The sequence below is a fragment of the Lates calcarifer genome, linkage group LG8, assembly GCF_001640805.2.
Source record: "Lates calcarifer isolate ASB-BC8 linkage group LG8, TLL_Latcal_v3, whole genome shotgun sequence".
Classification (NCBI taxonomy): domain Eukaryota; kingdom Metazoa; phylum Chordata; class Actinopteri; family Centropomidae; genus Lates; species Lates calcarifer.
In genome coordinates, this window is record NC_066840.1 from 12,130,395 (window position 1) to 12,150,443 (window position 20,049).

A 20,049-nucleotide genomic window follows, 5' to 3' on the forward strand; every position below is an offset into this window, starting at 1 on the left:
TTTGGTGCTAACGGCTGCTGATGGAGGAGAGCCACAGATGTCAGGAACAATGCAGATTCTCATCACAGTGTTAGATGTCAATGACAATGCTCCTGTTTTTTCACAGCCGATATACAAAGGTACAGTAGCTGAAAATGCTGCAAAAGGCACGATTGTGACTACTGTTAGTGCTTCAGATGCTGATCATGGTTTAAACGGTAAAATAATGTATTTAATCACAAACACATTGGATGACGTCAGACATATGTTTAAAGTAAATGAGGACAATGGTGAGGTTAGGCTGATTGGTCGTTTAGATTATGAAAAGAAAAGAAATTATCAGATCAATGTACGCGCTAGGGATAATGGAGGGCTAACGGATTCCTGTAAAGTGATTGTCGATTTAGTTGATATAAATGACAACGAACCAACGATTAAAATCATGTCTAAAACTACTACTATATCAGAGAGTGCAGACTCCAACACAGTCGTTACGATGATTAATATCCAAGACCCAGACTCAGGTGAAAATGGCAAAGTTCAGTGTTATATAAATGATAATATACCGTTCATACTGAAATCGACATCCAGTCATTTCTACAGCTTAGTGACAGACAGTGATTTGGACAGAGAGACAGCCTCTGAGTATAATATAACTGTGACCTGCTCTGATGAGGGAGTCCCTTCCCTCTCCAGCAGCGTCACTCTCACCTTACAGATCTCTGATGTCAATGACAATGCTCCTGTCTTTGAGAGGAGCTCATATGAGGCCTACATTGTAGAAAACAATACACCAGGTCTCTCTATATTCACAGTGAGAGCCAGAGACACTGACTGGAACCAGAATGCCCGTGTTTCTTACATACTGGAGGACTCCTCCGTTAACGGAGTGCCAGTCTCCTCATACGTGTCCGTTAGTGCTGATAGTGGAGTCATCCATGCAGTGCGCTCTTTTGACTACGAGCAGATCAAAGATTTCCAGTTCCGCGTCAAAGCTCAGGATGGAGGCTCTCCTCCACTCAGTAGCAATGTGACTGTGAAAATGATCATCCAGGACCAGAACGACAACCCTCCTCAGGTTCTGTACCCAGTCCAGACTGGTGGCTCTCTGGTGGCTGAAATGGTGCCTCGTTCAGCAGATGTGGGCTATCTGGTGACTAAAGTGGTGGCTGTTGATGTGGACTCTGGACAGAATGCCTGGCTCTCCTATAAACTGCAGAAAGCCACAGACAGGGCGCTGTTTGAAGTGGGCTTACAGAATGGAGAAATAAGAACTATCCGCCAAGTGACTGATAAAGATGCAGTGAAACAAAGACTGACTGTTATAGTGGAGGACAACGGGCAGCCCTCTCGTTCAGCTACAGTCATTGTTAACGTGGCGGTGGCGGACAGCTTCCCTGAAGTGCTGTCGGAGTTCACTGACTTTACCCAGGACAAGGAGTACAATGACAACCTGACTTTTTACTTAGTGTTGGCTCTGGCTGTAGTTTCCTTCCTCTTCATCACGTGTTTAGTGGTTATTATATCAGTGAAAATCTACAGATGGAGACAGTCTCGCATCCTGTATCACTCCAATCTCCCTGTGATTCCATATTATCCACCACGTTACTCAGACACTTTGGGGACAGGGACTCTCCAACATGTGTACAATTACGAGGTGTGCAGGACGACTGACTCCAGAAAGAGTGACTGTAAGTTCGGCAGAGCTGGTAGTCAGAACGTGTTGATAATGGACCCCAGTTCTACAGGGACGATGCAGCGGATACAGAATGAAAAGAGCATCCTGGATGAACCAGACTCTCCTTTAGAGGTCAGTTATCTGAGCTTCAGCTGTAGAATGTTGACATATGTATGTCCTATGTAGTGTAACTGATTAACAGCCGCCTTTAATGATAAATCGGCAATCAGCACCATGGACAGAGTCCCTGTTTACGAACTGAGGAAAACTTCTCTCTCTAGAGGTTAAATCGTAATAGATATGTCCTGTCATTTTAAAACGGCCTTTTTATGTCCATACTTTCTCAGGATAGTTAAGGTATACCATTTTGTAATCAAAATGTCTTCATCTCGCTTTCATTCTGTCCAGTTTCCAAAAAAAAAAAAAAAAAAAAAAAAAAAAAAACTGTGTAATACGAGGTGTTGTAATTTAAACTTTACTCACTTTCAAAAATGCCCTCACCATCGCCTTCTTTCCTACAATTTAACAATATTATCCCTTATTGTCATTATCTTACCCAAATCTTTCTCTTCAGACCTTGTAACTTTATTTAACCATTACCACTCATACTGGCGGTATCAGCATTTCATGTGTAATTTTGACTTTGAACTCAGAGGGACGCTGTTGACCAGTATGTATCAGTTTTACAGCAGTTGCATAGTGGTACCTCCCATCATCTCCGTATATTTGAGCTAGAGGCAAGACGGGCTGATACAGTCAAGCACACATGCGGGGGATCCAACAGAAATCAGACACCGAGATATTGGACGACTGTTTATTTATGCTTTTAAGAGATTTTAAGACCTTGTATTGACTGCAGATTAATGATAAATAAATGTAAAAGGAGACCGAAAGCTGTACATAAGGATTTCCTGCAAAGACGATGTCGGACTTAACAATGAAACGGCAAGTACTGTTGTTTATCTCGGTCCTCTGCTTCAGCACAGTGCTCGGACAGGTCAGCTACTCCATTCCCGAGGAAATGTCTAAAGGCTCTTTAGTTGGCAACATAGCTCAGGATTTAGGTCTAGATGCCAAAAGACTGACGTCCGGAAAGGCTCGCGTTTTTACACGAGACAGCACAGCATACGTCGAGCTAAACAGAGAAAGGGGAACTCTCCTGATTAAAGAGAGAATAGACAGAGAGGCACTCTGTGAACAAACGACGCCCTGCGCTTTGCATTTTCAGATTTTACTGGAAAATCCAATGGAATTCTACAGTATCACCGTTGAAATCACAGATATAAATGATAACCCCCCGACCTTTGTTACAAGCTTTGTTCAATTTAATATCAGCGAATCTGCACTTATTGGCACCACATTCAATTTAGACCGGGCGACTGATCTTGATGTGGGCGAAAATAGTTTAAAAACCTATGTCTTGAAACCAACCGATATATTTTCTCTTAGAATTAATAATCAAGGAGATGGCAGCAAAAATGTCGAGATGATTTTGAATGCACCTCTGGACAGAGAGAAAAATGATCACCTGTCTTTGGTCCTGACGGCGGTGGATGGTGGTGAGCCGCAGATGTCAGGAACAATGCAGATTCTAATCACCGTTTTAGACGCTAATGACAATGCTCCCGTTTTTACCCAGTCGGTTTATAAAGCCTCTATCCAGGAAAATGCATCAGTGGGAACAGCTGTAGCGACAGTTACTGCAACAGACGCAGATTACGGATCTAATGGTAAAATAACATATTCAATTTCAAGTATGCTGGATAATACCCGTGGAATGTTTGAAATTAATAAGGAAAATGGCGAGGTCACGTTAAATGGAAAAGTTGACTATGAGAAGGCGAGACATTTTCAGGTGAATATTCGCGCTAGTGATGACGGGGGACTAACGGGTTCTTGCAAACTGATAGTTGATGTGTTAGATGTGAATGACAACCATCCTGATATTCATATTATGTCGAAATCAAATGTAATATCGGAAGACGCAACACTTAACACTGTTGTGACAATGATAAATGTGGAAGATGCAGACTCTGCTGAAAATGGAAAAGTACAGTGTGCCATTAATGACAATAACAATTTCATGTTAAAGTCAACATCGGATAAATTCTATAGTCTCGTGACAGACAGTGATTTGGACAGAGAGACAGCCTCTGAGTATAATATAACTGTGACCTGCTCTGATGAGGGAGTCCCCTCCCTCTCCAGCAGCGTCACTCTCACCTTACAGATCTCTGATGTCAATGACAACGCTCCTGTCTTTGAGAGGAGCTCATATGAGGCCTACATTGTAGAAAACAACACACCAGGTCTCTCTATATTCACAGTGAGAGCCAGAGACGCTGACTGGAACCAGAATGCCCGTGTTTCTTACATACTGGAGGACTTCTCTGTTAACGGAGTGCCAGTCTCCTCATATGTGTCCGTTAGTGCTGATAGTGGAGTCATCCATGCAGTGCGCTCTTTTGACTACGAGCAGATCAAAGATTTCCAGTTCCGCGTCAAAGCTCAGGATGGAGGCTCTCCTCCACTCAGTAGCAACGTGACTGTGAAAATGCTGATCCAGGACCAGAACGACAACCCTCCTCAGATTCTGTACCCAGTCCAGACTGGTGGCTCTCTGGTGGCTGAAATGGTGCCTCGTTCAGCAGATGTGGGCTATCTGGTGACTAAAGTGGTGGCTGTTGATGTGGACTCTGGACAGAATGCCTGGCTCTCCTATAAACTGCAGAAAGCCACAGACAGGGCGCTGTTTGAAGTGGGCTTACAGAATGGAGAAATAAGAACTATCCGCCAAGTGACTGATAAAGATGCAGTGAAACAAAGACTGACTGTTATAGTGGAGGACAACGGGCAGCCCTCTCGTTCAGCTACAGTCATTGTTAACGTGGCGGTGGCGGACAGCTTCCCTGAAGTTCTGTCGGAGTTCACTGACTTTACCCAGGACAAGGAGTACAATGACAACCTGACTTTTTACTTAGTGTTGGCTCTGGCTGTAGTTTCCTTCCTCTTCATCACGTGTTTAGTGGTTATTATATCAGTGAAAATCTACAGATGGAGACAGTCTCGCATCCTGTATCACTCCAATCTCCCTGTGATTCCATATTATCCACCACGTTACTCGGACACTTTGGGGACAGGGACTCTCCAACACGTGTACAATTACGAGGTGTGCAGGACGACTGACTCCAGAAAGAGTGACTGTAAGTTCGGCAGAGCTGGTAGTCAGAACGTGCTGATAATGGACCCCAGTTCTACAGGGACGATGCAGCGGATACAGAATGAAAAGAGCATCCTGGATGAACCAGACTCTCCTCTAGAGGTTAGAATTAGCTAGCTATCTGTTCTTAAGTTGAAATTTCACTTTTATATCAGTTTACTCTTAATTTCAGCACCTTGGAGAGGGACACCGTTCCATATCCAAAACCACGCATTTCTTCCACTTACTTCTCTGTTGTCTTTTTAAGTTGCCTGCTATATTTGTATCCTAAGCAATTTACGTCCAATATTTGTATTTCGTGGCCCCCAGTTAGCTGCCATATTATTGTCAGGCGAATGTAGTATAAAGCAACACTCTCTGTTCACAGAAGTGTTTCTCTTTTTATTCTTAAGCCTAGCATGTCATTTTATTTTGCACATTTCAGCTGCAGTTTGACTTTATGAACTCAGAGTGCCGCTGTTGGCCAGTTTGTAGCAGATTTACCACTGACTCTTTGTACCTCCCATCATGTCTATTTTAGAGAGAAAAAGAGACAGTGGCAAAGCGCTCCGTCTGGAATTTACCGGAGATACAGGACGTCGAATCCTTTTTCTTGTCGGGAATATATTTTAAAATCCGTGTTGACTTTAAAGTTGGGGAAGACAAATGTCCAAAAGGCGTTGATTTATTTATCTTTTTTTTTTTTTTTTTTTTTACACTGGGACACCGTCGGACAGAACAATGAGAGGGCAAGTACTGTTGTTTTTGTCCGTCCTCTATCTCAGCTCGGTGCTCGGACAGGTCAGCTATTCCATTCCTGAGGAAATGCCAAAAGGTTCTCTAGTTGGGAACATGGCAAAGGATTTTGGCTTAGATGTTAAAAGACTTAAATCGGGTAAAGCTCGCATTTTTACCCGTGACGGTGACGAGTACATTGAGCTGAATAAGGAAAGAGGAGTCCTGCTAATCAAAAATAGAATAGACAGAGAGGCTCTCTGTGGACAAACGACGCCTTGCGCTTTGCATTTTCAGATTATATTAGAGAATCCAATGGAATTTTACAGTGTAACTATTGAAATCACAGATGTTAATGATAACTCACCATCCTTTGAAAAGAACGACGTCAGATTTAAAATTAGTGAATCCGCTGTTAGTGGAGCTAAATTCATATTAGACCGTGCAGTCGATCCCGATGTAGGCTCAAATGGACTGCAAACATATAAACTTGAACCGACAGACAATTTTGTTGTTAAATTACACGATCAAGTAGATGGAACGAAGAACGTCGAAATGGTCTTAGAGAAACCTCTTGACAGAGAAAAGCATGAACACTTATCTTTAGTTCTGACGGCGGTGGATGGGGGAGAGCCGCAGATGACAGGAACAATGCAGATTCTAATCACTGTTTTAGACGTAAATGACAATGCCCCTGTTTTTACACAGCCAATTTATAAAGCCTCTATTAACGAAAATTCTCCAGTAGGAACAGTCGTAGTGACAGTTACTGCTACAGATGCAGATCATGGGTCTAATGGTAGAATAACATATTCAATTTCCAGTATGTTAGATCATGCCCGCGGGTTATTTGAAGTAAACGATGAAAGTGGTGAAATCCGTCTGAAAGGAAATGTTGACTATGAAAAAGCTCGAACATTTCAGATAAACGTTCGTGCGAGTGATGATGGAGGACTAGTTGACTCCTGTAAAGTGATGATTGACGTCATTGACATGAATGACAATAAACCAGATATTCATATAATGTCTAAGTCAAACGTGATAGCAGAAGACGCCAAAGCCGGTACTGTTGTTACAATGATAAATATTGAGGACTTAGACTCGGGTGAAAATGGCAAAGTAAAATGCAGCATAAACGATAATATTCCTTTTGTGATGAAGTCAACAACCAATGATTTCTACAGCTTAGTGACAGACAGTGGTTTAGACAGAGAGACAGCCTCTGAGTATAATATAACTGTGACCTGCTCTGATGAGGGAGTCCCCTCCCTCTCCAGCAGCGTCACTCTCACCTTACAGATCTCTGATGTCAATGACAACGCTCCTGTCTTTGAGAGGAGCTCATATGAGGCCTACATTGTAGAAAACAACACACCAGGTCTCTCTATATTCACAGTGAGAGCCAGAGACGCTGACTGGAACCAGAATGCCCGTGTTTCTTACATACTGGAGGACTCCTCTGTTAACGGAGTGCCAGTCTCCTCATATGTGTCCGTTAGTGCTGATAGTGGAGTCATCCATGCAGTGCGCTCTTTTGACTACGAGCAGATCAAAGATTTCCAGTTCCGCGTCAAAGCTCAGGATGGAGGCTCTCCTCCACTCAGTAGCAATGTGACTGTAAAGATCCTGATCCAGGACCAGAACGACAACCCTCCTCAGGTTCTGTACCCAGTCCAGACTGGTGGCTCTCTGGTGGCTGAAATGGTTCCTCGTTCAGCAGATGTGGGGTATCTGGTGACTAAAGTGGTGGCTGTTGATGTGGACTCTGGACAGAATGCCTGGCTCTCCTATAAACTGCAGAAAGCCACAGACAGGGCGCTGTTTGAAGTGGGCTTACAGAATGGAGAAATAAGAACAATCCGCCAAGTGACTGATAAAGATGCAGTGAAACAAAGACTGGCTGTTATAGTGGAGGACAACGGGCAGCCCTCTCGTTCAGCTACAGTCATTGTTAACGTGGCGGTGGCGGACAACTTCCCTGAAGTGCTGTCGGAGTTCACTGACTTTACCCAGGACAAGGAGTACAATGACAACCTGACTTTTTACTTAGTGTTGGCTCTGGCTGTAGTTTCCTTCCTCTTCATCACGTGTTTAGTGGTTATTATATCAGTGAAAATCTACAGATGGAGACAGTCTCGCATCCTGTATCACTCCAATCTCCCTGTGATTCCATATTATCCACCACGTTACTCAGACACTTTGGGGACAGGGACTCTCCAACACGTGTACAATTACGAGGTGTGCAGGACGACTGACTCTAGAAAGAGTGACTGTAAGTTCGGCAGAGCTGGTAGTCAGAACGTGTTGATAATGGACCCCAGTTCTACAGGGACGATGCAGCGGATACAGAATGAAAAGAGCATCCTGGATGAACCAGACTCTCCTCTAGAGGTTAGAATTAGCTAGCTATCTGTTCTTAAGTTGAAATTTCACTTTTATATCAGTTTACTCTTAATTTCAGCACCTTGGAGAGGGACACCGTTCCATATCCAAAACCACGCATTTCTTCCACTTACTTCTATGTTGTCTTTTTAAGTTGCTTGCTATATTTGTATCCTAAGCAATTTGTGTCCAATATTTGCATTTCGTGGCCCCAAGTTAGCTGCCATATTATTGTCAGGCGAATGTAATATAAAGCAACACTCTCTATTCACAGGAGAAGTGTTTCTCTTTTTATTCTTAAACCTAGCATGTCATTTTATTTTGCACATTTCAGCTGCAGTTTGACTTTATGAACTCAGAGTGCCGCTGTTGGCCAGTTTGTAGCAGATTTACCGCAGACTCTTTGTACCTCCCATCATGTCTATTTTAGAGAGAAAAAGAGACAGAAGCAAAGCGCTCCGTCTGGAATTTACCGGAGATACAGGACGTCGAATCCCTTTTCTTGTCGGGAATATACTTTAAAACCCGTGTTGACTTTTAAGTTGGGAAAGACAAATGTCCAAAAGGCGTTGATTTATTGATTTGTTTTACACTGGGATACCGTCGGACAGAACAATGAGAGGGCAAGTACTGCTGTTTTTGTCCGTCCTCTATCTCAACTCGGTGCTCGGACAGGTCAGCTATTCCATTCCTGAGGAAATGCCAAAAGGTTCTCTAGTTGGGAACATGGCAAAGGATTTTGGCTTAGATGTTAAAAGACTTAAATCGGGTAAAGCTCGCATTTTTAATCCAGACAGTGAGGAGTACATTGAGCTGAATAAGGAAAGAGGAGTCCTGCTAATCAAAAATAGAATAGACAGAGAGGCTCTCTGTGGACAAACGACGCCTTGCGCTTTGCATTTTCAGATTATATTAGAGAATCCAATGGAATTTTACAGTGTAACTATTGAAATCACAGATGTTAATGATAACTCACCATCCTTTGAAAAGAACGACGTCAGATTTAAAATTAGTGAATCCGCTGTTAGTGGGGCTAAATTCATATTAGACCATGCAGTCGATCCTGATGTAGGCTCAAATGGACTGCAAACATATAAACTTGAACCGACAGACAATTTTGTTGTTAAATTACACGATCACGTAGATGGAACGAAAAACGTCGAAATGGTCTTAGAGAAACCTCTTGACAGAGAAAAGCATGAACACTTATCTTTAGTTCTGACGGCGGTGGATGGGGGAGAGCCGCAGATGACAGGAACAATGCAGATTCTAATCACTGTTTTAGACGTAAATGACAATGCCCCTGTTTTTACACAGCCAATTTATAAAGCCTCTATTAACGAAAATTCTCCAGTAGGAACAGTCGTAGTGACAGTTACTGCTACAGATGCAGATCATGGGTCTAATAGCAGAATAACATATTCAATTTCCAGTATGTTAGATCATGCCCGCGGGTTATTTGAAGTAAACGATGAAAGTGGTGAAATCAGTCTGAAAGGAAATGTTGACTATGAAAAAGCTCGAACATTTCAGATAAACGCTCGTGCGAGTGATGATGGAGGACTAGTTGACTCCTGTAAAGTGACGATCGACGTCATTGACATGAATGACAATAAACCCGATATTCATATAATGTCTAAGTCAAAAGTGATAACAGAAGATGCAAAACCTGGTACTGTTGTTACAATGATAAATATTAAGGATGCAGACTCGGGTGAGAATGGCAAGGTCCAGTGTACTATGAATGATAATATTCCCTTTGTGATGAAGTCCACAACCTATAATTTCTTTAGTTTAGTAACGGACACTGATTTAGACAGAGAGACAGCCTCTGAGTATAATATAACTGTGACCTGCTCTGATGAGGGAGTCCCTTCCCTCTCCAGCAGCGTCACTCTCACCTTACAGATCTCTGATGTCAATGACAACGCTCCTGTCTTTGAGAGGAGCTCATATGAGGCCTACATTGTAGAAAACAACACACCAGGTCTCTCTATATTCACAGTGAGAGCCAGAGACGCTGACTGGAACCAGAATGCCCGTGTTTCTTACATACTGGAGGACTCCTCTGTTAACGGAGTGCCAGTCTCCTCATATGTGTCCGTTAGTGCTGATAGTGGAGTCATCCATGCAGTGCGCTCTTTTGACTACGAGCAGATCAAAGATTTCCAGTTCCGCGTCAAAGCTCAGGATGGAGGCTCTCCTCCACTCAGTAGCAATGTGAATGTGAAAATACTGATCCAGGACCAGAACGACAACCCTCCTCAGGTTCTGTACCCAGTCCAGACTGGTGGCTCTCTGGTGGCTGAAATGGTTCCTCGTTCAGCAGATGTGGGGTATCTGGTGACTAAAGTGGTGGCTGTTGATGTGGACTCTGGACAGAATGCCTGGCTCTCCTATAAACTGCAGAAAGCCACAGACAGAGCGCTGTTTGAAGTGGGCTTACAGAATGGAGAAATAAGAACTATCCGCCAAGTGACTGATAAAGATGCAGTGAAACAAAGACTGACTGTTACAGTGGAGGACAACGGGCAGCCCTCTCGTTCAGCTACAGTCATTGTTAACGTGGCGGATGGCGGACAGCTTCCCTGAAGTGCTGTCGGAGTTCACTGACTTTACCCAGGACAAGGAGTACAATGACAACCTGACTTTTTACTTAGTGTTGGCTCTGGCTGTAGTTTCCTTCCTCTTCATCACGTGTTTAGTTGTTATTATATCAGTGAAAATCTACAGATGGAGACAGTCTCGCATCCTGTATCACTCCAATCTCCCTGTGATTCCATATTATCCTCCACGTTACTCAGACACTTTGGGGACAGGGACTCTCCAACACGTGTACAATTACGAGGTGTGCAGGACGACTGACTCCAGAAAGAGTGACTGTAAGTTTGGCAGAGCTGGTAGTCAGAACGTGTTGATAATGGACCCCAGTTCTACAGGGACGATGCAGCGGATACAGAGTGAAAAGAGCATCCTGGATGAACCAGACTCTCCTTTAGAGGTTAGAATTTATAGTAGAGGTTAACCACAATTGTTTCTTATATAATGTCCAGTACCACAGACAGAGGCACAGCATCATTAGCACTACAACATCTATCTATCTATCTGTCTATCGGTCTGTCTGTCTTTGCTCTCTGTGAAAGACGACAGATACTAAACCCTGATTTACTCTGCAATATCTTTTTACGTCCCTAAGTGCCGCTGTTGATTGGTGTGAGGAAAATAAGACCATTTTCTATAGCAAAGACCTCCCTTCTCTGTCTGCGTGTTAGAGCTCTATTTTGATCGGAAGTGGTTGTACAAAGACACTCCGCGGATAAGCTCGCCACAAAATATTTTCACACGGTGGTGTTTTTGTCAATCCATTTTGATTTTATATGTTTGTTTTTTTTCATGATGGGTGAGGTTTTCATATTTTCATGGAAGCTGCTGTTTCTCTGTATCGCACAAGTCACCGTCGGTCATGTCCGTTATTCCATACCTGAGGAAATGGCGACGGGCTCCCTTGTCGGGAACATCATTCAGGACTTGGGCTTGGATATTAAACGGCTGAAATCTGGGAAAGCCAGGATATTTACCGAGGACGGCAGTGAGTACGTCGGTCTTAATTTGGATAAAGGTACTCTTATAGTTAACAAGAGGATAGATAGAGAGGAGCGGTGCGGGCTAGTGTCTCCTTGCTCTCTGCATTTTCAAATAATACTGGACAATCCTATGGAGCTTCACCGCATCGATGTTGAAATCCTTGACATTAATGATAATGCTCCTTTTTTTGCCAAGAGAGAAATGAGTTTTGAAATTAGTGAATTAGCTGTAAAGGGAGCGCGTTTTTCTCTTGACAGCGCCAGAGACCCGGACGTTGGGTTGAATACTCTCCAAACGTATAAACTCAGTCCTACAGATCATTTCAAATTAAATATGCTATCTCGACCTGACGGAACTAAATATGCTGAAATGGTACTCCAGACGTTGTTAGATAGAGAAAATCAAGAAGAACATAAACTAACACTAACAGCTTATGATGGCGGCGATCCTCCTAAATCAGGGTCTGTCAGAATTAACATTATTGTAATGGATGCAAATGACAATGCACCTGTGTTCAGCCAGTCACTTTACAGAGTGACAGTTCCTGAGAACGCGTCAAAGGGTACTGTCATTTTAAAAGTTAGTGCCACGGATGCTGATAAGGGAACAAACGGTGAGCTCGTTTATTCCTTCTCTCAAAATAGTGACGTGACATCTTCTATGTTTAATATAGATTCCCATACAGGTGAAATAACTGTGGGAGGTGAGTTAAATTACGAAAAAGTAAAACATTATGAAATTGATGTAGACGCTACAGACAAAGGAGGGTTGAGAGACACGAGTAAGGTGCTCATTGAAGTGACTGATGTAAATGATAATGCCCCTGTCATAAGTATAATTTCCCTCTCTAATCCTATACCAGAGGATTCGGCTCCAGATACTGTTATTGCTATGCTCAATATCAAAGACTTAGACTCAGATAAAAATGGCCAAGTTAAGTGTTTCATTAGCCCAGATTTACCTTTCAAAATCAAGTCATCATCGACTAATTTCTATAGTCTGGTATCTGATGACGTTTTGGACCGTGAAACGACGCCAGAATATAATATAACAATAAGAGCAATAGACGAGGGCTCCCCACCTTATTCAACAAACAAAACTATTAATTTAAGAATATCAGACGTAAACGACCACGCCCCAATGTTCCCACAGCCATTTCTTAACGCTTTCATCACTGAAAATAACTCACCTGGCATGTCAGTCCTCTCTGTCAAAGCCACTGACAAAGACTCTGGTAACAATGCGCGCATTTCCTATTTCCTTGAGGATAGCCAGTTGAGTGGGATGTCAGCCTCAGCTTATTTTTCAGTGAATGCAGAGAGTGGAGAGATACTTGCTGTGCGTTCCTTCGACTATGAGCAAACAAAAGAGTTTAATATTCGAGTCAAAGCTCAGGATGGAGGCTCTCCTCCACTGAGTAGCAACGTGACTGTGAAAATTTTGATCCAGGACCAGAACGACAACCCCCCTCAGGTTCTGTACCCAGTCCAGACTGGTGGCTCTCTGGTGGCTGAAATGGTGCCTCGTTCAGCAGATGTGGGCTATCTGGTGACTAAAGTGGTGGCTGTTGATGTGGACTCTGGACAGAATGCCTGGCTCTCCTATAAACTGCAGAAAGCCACAGACAGGGCGCTGTTTGAAGTGGGCTTACAGAATGGAGAAATAAGAACTATCCGCCAAGTGACTGATAAAGATGCAGTGAAACAAAGACTGACTGTTATAGTGGAGGACAACGGGCAGCCCTCTCGTTCAGCTACAGTCATTGTTAACGTGGCGGTGGCGGACAGCTTCCCTGAAGTGCTGTCGGAGTTTACTGACTTTACCCAGGACAAGGAGTACAATGACAACCTGACTTTTTACTTAGTGTTGGCTCTGGCTGTAGTGTCCTTCCTCTTCATCACGTGTTTAGTGGTTATTATATCAGTGAGAATCTACAGATGGAGACGCGAGCGCCTGTTTTACAAATCCAGTGGAAACCTTCCTGTTATTCCGTATTACCCGCCCCTTTACGCAGACGTAGGAGGCACCGGTACTTTGAAGCAAGCGTTCAGTTACGAGGTGTACGGAACTGCTGACTCCCGGAGGAGTGATATGAAGTACTCTCAACCCTTCAGTCAGAGCACTCTGAGTGTTGACCATAGTGCTACCAGGACAGTGCCAAGGCATAAAACAGGGTCTGAGAATATGCTCACGGAGGTGAGATCAGCCCATTCCTTACTTCCTTAAAACCTTTGTTCCCAGATTTTTAGTTTGTGTGTGTTTTTGGCGGTTCACTTCAGTTTATCCACTTCTCATTCATCATTTGCACAGTTTTGGTACTGTGCCCATTACACCTCCTATAAGTACAGACTGAAAGGTCTTCTCAGTTTCAGATTTTTCTTGCTGTGCCAAAATGTATTTAATGTCTTTGCATCTCACATATTATCCTGTGGTTGGATTTAATGTTACACACAGTTATTTTAAGGTATAAGAATCAAAAAAGTGTGTCAGGAGTAGTGGGAAATAAGCATTTGATATGTTTAGGGAAGCATCACTAGTGTGCCCCCGTTTTTGCCCTTTACCTTTATCAGCCCAATGTTGCTTAGAAACATACTCAGTAAATTTTCTATAAGTCTGGTTCTCCCATTTTTTCCATTTTGCTCTCTATTACATATAGCACATACTCTACATATAACTATAACTATAACTATAACTACAATGTTAACTCCTCATGCTTTTCACAGAGGCCATAACTGTATCCTCCTTTGTGGCTTTATATGTTTTTGTGAGGAATATTGCGTGATGTATTGGCGTATTTTTGCTGCAGCTGTAATTCCATTCTTTGATATTCATATTGTTTCATTTATCATGTGCTGGCAAGTATATGCAACATCTTGAAATCATTATGTTATGTGCGGACAGACCAAGTAAAAATATCTACAGTTTCCTACAGATCCCTTTCCACTCTGACAGTATGAATTATGATCTACTGCATACCCTGTCAGAGAGCATCATGTGATGACCTGCAGAGGTATGAGAGAACAATACAAAATCCACAGTGAAAGAAAAAAATTTCTGGGCTTCATTCCTGCTAAAGCTGTGCCACAGATTGCTCTCACATAGAAACACACAACCACACAGTGCACTACTTTTTCACTGACCTAGTTCCCTTCATAACACATTGCAGCCATAGGCAGAGGGCTGCACATACAGAGAAAAAGAGCAGGGAAAGATACAGGCAAACTAACAAAGGCGGCTGATGTAAATCAAGAAACTGAATGCAAAGAGTGACAAAATATATTGATTAAGAGGTTTAAAATGTGGTAGACAGGAAGAGGGAAGTGTCACTGCTGATGCTGGGGAGACTGAGAACGAGGGAGAAGAGCAGCGTGATGGAAAAGCAGAGAGGCAGTGGGGGAGGGGAGGAGGCACGTGGTAACCGGCAGAGCCTCCACCATCCCTGTGCAGCACTTGTGTTAGTGATGCACGGCAGCCATTTTGCTCTGCAGCCCTCTTTGTCTGCTGAAATATAGAAAGTCTTAAGTGTGAAACAGTCGTATCAGGCTTGAATTACTGACAGCACTGTAAAGGATGCAAACAGAGTGAGATAAAATGTAAAGGAGTGGAAGACAAGAAGTAAAGAGAGAGGGAGAGACACGTATATACATTATATAACAAATGACAAGGGGATGTCAGAAATCAAGACAGAGGCTGAATGTGTTTGAATGGAATTTAATGATGAAAGAAAACTGAGCTGTTAAAGAAAAGTGTCTAGAGTGTATTGAAATTTAGCAAGATCGGTAAAATAATGACTTTAATCAGCATCCTATAGACTGCTAATACAAGTTACACAACGGTCTAGATTTGCTATCTCCTGTAAAAGTCCCCACCTGTTAGGATTTACATACATTTATGTGCTGCAAATGCTACGCAGATGGCATTTTCCCCTTTGTTGTGTGGTAAAAGTGACGTGTGGTCAGCTCGGCACAAATAACCATACCATTATAATGATGCCTGTGGTGAGGAAAATAAAGTCATGTGTGCAAAATATCTCTCTTCTTTCAAAGTTGGTGGAAACAACATTTGTCTTTAGATTAAGAGCACATAAAGCTTCGTTTAAGCATCGAGCTCGATGCATGAGTGATGAGTGCTCGTTTGATGTGGTTGAGAATAGTCTGTTTGCAGTTATGTTTGCTGAGTTCATTCCAGTTTTGGAAGAAGCATTAGAATGACTAGCGTGCCTGTTTTGGTCGCTCTGGGTGGCGTATGTCTTTCAGCAGTAAAGCCTGTGTGATGCTCAGGGTGTGTACATGTGAAAATAGAAGTCAACTACAAAGCAGAAAGTTTAGTTTAAGTGTGTTAACCCCCATATCCGCTGGAAGCAGTCTGTCATAATTATCAGCCCACATCTGCATCTGCTTTACCTGTTTCAACTGTGTTTGAACCATTATGTCTCATTTTCTCAGGTTTATAGTGGTGAACGTGAAGTGGTGAACCAGTACCATAAATTCTTTTGTCCACAGCGTCTCCGTAGGGGTCAAAGCTCACAGAAACTCTTTGCAACTAGCTACATGGTGATGGTTCAGTCTTTTTTATACCCTGTGACCCTTCAGCTTGTTGTTGTTTTATCTTTCTGTTTAAGAAACCTACCTCAGAAATATCATCAGCCATTTTGGATCTCTTACAACGCTTCCATCGTCAGTTTATTAAACTTGTTACTAACCACAAAACTATAAACACATGCAGAAGCTCCTGGTTCCCACAGGCCGGAGCTCTTGTTTAAGCATCCTGCCTTCTTAGCCAAGCTGTCTGGTGAGCAGCTGTGTGTCCATGTGTGTGCCGTTGGGGCCTGTCAACACACTGTGCACTGCATGTGTGTTTGAGGATGTGGTTAATGTTAATAATATAAACCCTCACTGTATTTTTGTTGATATCCCAGATATCTGAGATATCATGGACTGTTGACTTTATTCCTCACACACACATACACTAAGCATGAATTAACAGAAATAATATGTACATAGCCTCAGTGCATTATACTTCTTCCAACTGATGACTGCTGGTGCCTGTCCCACTGGGACTGCTGTTTTGTTGCTTCATACAAAGAGGTGCATTTAAACTCATACAGGATAAGGCCAAACTGTTAGAAAACATTCTTAAACTAAAGCTTCAGCCCCCCCTTTGCAGCTATTTTTAGCTACAGCTAACAGTTCCTGATACATTGCTTGGTCAAACATGTAAAGATATATAGTAATAACTAACTACAAATAGGTGCAGATACGTAGCTGGTTAGAAGGGTGTGACTGTCTCTGTGGGGTGTTGGTCAGGCATAGGACCCAGGTATTCCTTTCAAGATACTGGATCTAGGTATAATTATATAGTCCAGTGTACTAGTGGATGAGTCCAGGTGTGTGTGTGTGTGTGTGGTTTGGTCATGCAAAGACCACACAAGGAAAAAAATAATGGAGGTACATCCCCACACTGGAACTGGACTATACGCTACAAACTTATGTAACTAAACCGGGGAGCCCACACAACAAAGGTTATGCTGCTAAATGCTGAGAAGGGCTTCATTTAACAAATGAAGAAGAGGTGGTGGCTCATTACTAACCAACCAAATATAATCTTTCATAGTACAAGAATATGACTAATATTGATGTGGACTTATTACCTGATCATCGTTTTGTACAACTACAGTGCTATACTTTTACCTGTTTACTATAGTACCATACTATCTGAATTTAATTGTGCTTCAGGCTTATTAGAGGGCACAAATAAACACTGCACAAATTGTGCAGTGTTTATTTGCAAGGAAACTGAAGAGAATGCAGGCAAGCATACTTGTACTATAAATATCTGTACCTTTCATTGCATGAAGTCAGATTAACTACACAAGTGTTTCTTGAGAACATACACAAGATGCTGTCTTCAGATGTGTGTTGGTTTTCCAGAGGTGAAAATGGGGAGGTCTGTACTGACTGATACTCTGGGAGGGATTACATTGGGGATTACTTAGAGCAGTGTAATATGGGGCAATGGCCAAGTTGTGTCAAGCTCACAAAGACTGAGAAACATATCCACATAGATTGCAGTAAAATATATTCTAAAATTCTGCAGTTTGACCTGTAGGTCATGGTTGTAGGTGTGTGTCGGATTCTCAGAAGCTGCCAGACTGTATCCAGTTCCCACCCTTAACAGTTTTAATGTGATTCAGAGAAAAGACAGAGTCTTGCCTTGAGAGCAAGTAAAGATGTAGTGCATTATTACCATTATTATTATTAATATTATATAATGTAGTTACCATATGACTTTCACATAATTATCATAGATAATGTTAACTTTGTCATTATATTGCTTCATAATTGCGTGATTACAATATTACAGTAATATCTAAATATTTGCTTTGATAATTGCTGTTTACTCTATCACTGTTGTTAACACTGTGTCAAACTGTGGCTAAAACTGGAGGGCTACTGTTCAGCAGTCACTCTTGGTTTCCAACAGGCTTTCTTTTTCCTCCTGATCTCATTTTCTGCATCCCTCCCCTCCCCCTCTCCAGCTGCACCAAGCTGCTGCAGAGAGAAAGAGACAGAGAGAAAAGGAGAAAGAGATTGCTCAATGTAGGACATTTTGTTCGGTCTATAAAAAGACATTTAACACCATACGGTGTCTTTTCATCCCTGTGTACATCAGTATGTTCCTGACAAGAAGATGTATCTCATATGTACTACTTTTTACCCATCAGTCAAGTGATTCTTTAATACCCAGCTGTCTATAAACTTGTGCTATATTTGAAGAACATATTATCAGAGTATAAATATGTGTGTGTGTCCAAGCATCATTTCTCTTCCTATCCTCCTTCTTCTTTATCCTCCATGTTGTTTTTGTAGCTCCTTTTTTTTTGACACCATTGCCAGCTCGCAGGAAGCAGGGTGGGATGCAAGCAAGGGAGGTGGGATGTGTTACCATAGCAACAAGCTGACTCACTGGCAGGATTGTACCATTTCATTGAGCCACAGGGGGTCAGTAGCAGATGCAGCCTCTTGTGCGTGATGGCTCTATGTATTTGTTGTTACTGGGAGGAAAGGAGACACCCCTATTTTTGGCAAATAGGTGCAGCATCCTCAAACCTGGGGTGGCTGGTGATGGAGAAAAGGCAGGGGGAGGGGGTGATCATGGCTGCTTGTGATATATTTTCTGATCAGTGCTGCCCTATTTGTTTTCCCTTCCCATTCTGCAGCAAACTCATGTCCATCATGAGTGTATCTACTAATATATAGGCTTAGATTTATCCGTTTCTTATTAAATTCTTTGTTTCTCTTACATGAACAGAAAAACATCCTCTTGGTATCCTTTGTTTGTATCTTTGTTACTTGTTTTCCTGCAAGACCTGTTAATTTTGTATGTATGTGTGTTATGGAGCAACACCCTGATCTTGTGTTATTACTTAAAATGTTTTCATTTGCATAACTACAAGGTATATTATGTACACATTTATTTAAACCACAGCATGCCAGTCTAATAAAAAAGGAGGTGGCACTTTGCTTTGTCTGAGACACTTAAAATTGCTGTCACAAAGACAGTCACACACACATCAGCTGTGACAAACACAGGGTCACAGAGCAAATCTCATTAATAAGGCATGGATTTGTCTGAGGGCATCGCCTCGAGGCCCTCTGCTGTTGCTACGAGGGTACTGGCTTTATGCAGCAGTGCAGTGGTGGCTGCATTGTACCAAAGCATGTACTTCTGTTTGAAGTGGAAGTTGATTGCTTTTCCCAGTTTCTATTGTATGGCATAATCTAACATACCATAAACTATTTAGTGAATGTAGGTGAAACTGATTCATAGAACCATGACTTGGAATATTTTTGCTAAAGCAGTTACAGTGACCTGCAACTCTGGGCTGTGCAGTGCCATTCTCTACCACTCTTCACTGAGTAGAGTTACTGTCTGTTTTTCTAAACAATATTATTACTTTTTGTTTTTTGTACTGTTTTTTTTTTGTTTGTTTGTTTTGTTCATTGTCATAATAATCATCCCTCTTTCAAGGACAGCAATACTAAAACAAAGCTTCTCTCAATCTCTATCCTTTCTTTTTCTGTCTCTCTCTGCCTCTCTCTCTCAAACACACACACACACACACACACACACACACAAACATACACAAATGGCAAAATGAATGTGTTTATCAGTTGAACATACAACTCTAATTGTGATATTAACTGTATCATACATTGTATTTGTTTGCACTCTGATGAACCAAAAGCCACAAGAGTTTTTCTATTTTGTATATTTTGTTACTATATATATAGATGGGCATTTAATCTCATCATTACTACACTGACTGAATGCAGACACATTTTCAGGTCACGTAACACATAATTGTTTTTAGTTTCAGTGCACACACAGCAGACTGTTTTGTGAACAATCTAATAATGAGAAACAATTTATTGTCAAGCAAAATAAATATAAATGACATACTCTGTGAATCAACACACATAATCACAAT

At 42.1% G+C, this 20,049-nt stretch overlaps 3 protein-coding genes across 27 annotated transcripts in view; all 3 read left to right on the plus strand.

Annotated features, from left to right (window-relative positions):
• The window catches only part of LOC108885477 (protocadherin gamma-C5), a 161,672-nt gene that overhangs the window by 94,446 nt on the left and 47,177 nt on the right, over window positions 1-20,049 (plus strand). The window contains exon 3 of one of the 25 annotated variants that reach the window (XM_051072365.1): window positions 1,637-1,789. The exons of 21 other annotated variants lie outside the window; for them this stretch is intronic. In XM_051072365.1, the coding sequence (XP_050928322.1) occupies window positions 1,637-1,789 (153 nt within the window). 3 more of the 25 variants (XM_051072373.1, XM_051072376.1, XM_051072382.1) reach the window with 3 other exon arrangements.
• Window positions 8,176-10,699, plus strand: LOC108885506 (protocadherin gamma-A2-like). The gene has a single exon (XM_051072390.1). It carries the CDS (start codon window positions 8,589-8,591, stop codon window positions 10,563-10,565), a length of 1,977 nt encoding a protein of 658 aa, XP_050928347.1. The 5' UTR covers window positions 8,176-8,588; the 3' UTR covers window positions 10,566-10,699.
• Window positions 11,038-14,143, plus strand: LOC127142744 (protocadherin gamma-A11-like). The gene is made up of 3 exons (XM_051072591.1): window positions 11,038-13,023; window positions 13,573-13,754; window positions 14,129-14,143. Exons 1-3 carry the CDS (start codon window positions 11,367-11,369, stop codon window positions 14,141-14,143), a joined length of 1,854 nt encoding a protein of 617 aa, XP_050928548.1. The 5' UTR covers window positions 11,038-11,366.

Bases quoted from the DNA above. Each gene is read 5' to 3' on its own strand.
- LOC127142744 (XM_051072591.1), top strand. From the start codon at position 11,367: ATGATGGGTGAGGTTTTCATATTTTCATGGAAGCTGCTGTTTCTCTGT. The intron at 13,024-13,572 runs CCCCTCAGGTTC...CCCTTTACGCAG, and splicing joins CCAGGACCAGAACGACAACC to ACGTAGGAGGCACCGGTACT.
- LOC108885506 (XM_051072390.1), top strand. From the start codon at position 8,589: ATGAGAGGGCAAGTACTGCTGTTTTTGTCCGTCCTCTATCTCAACTCG.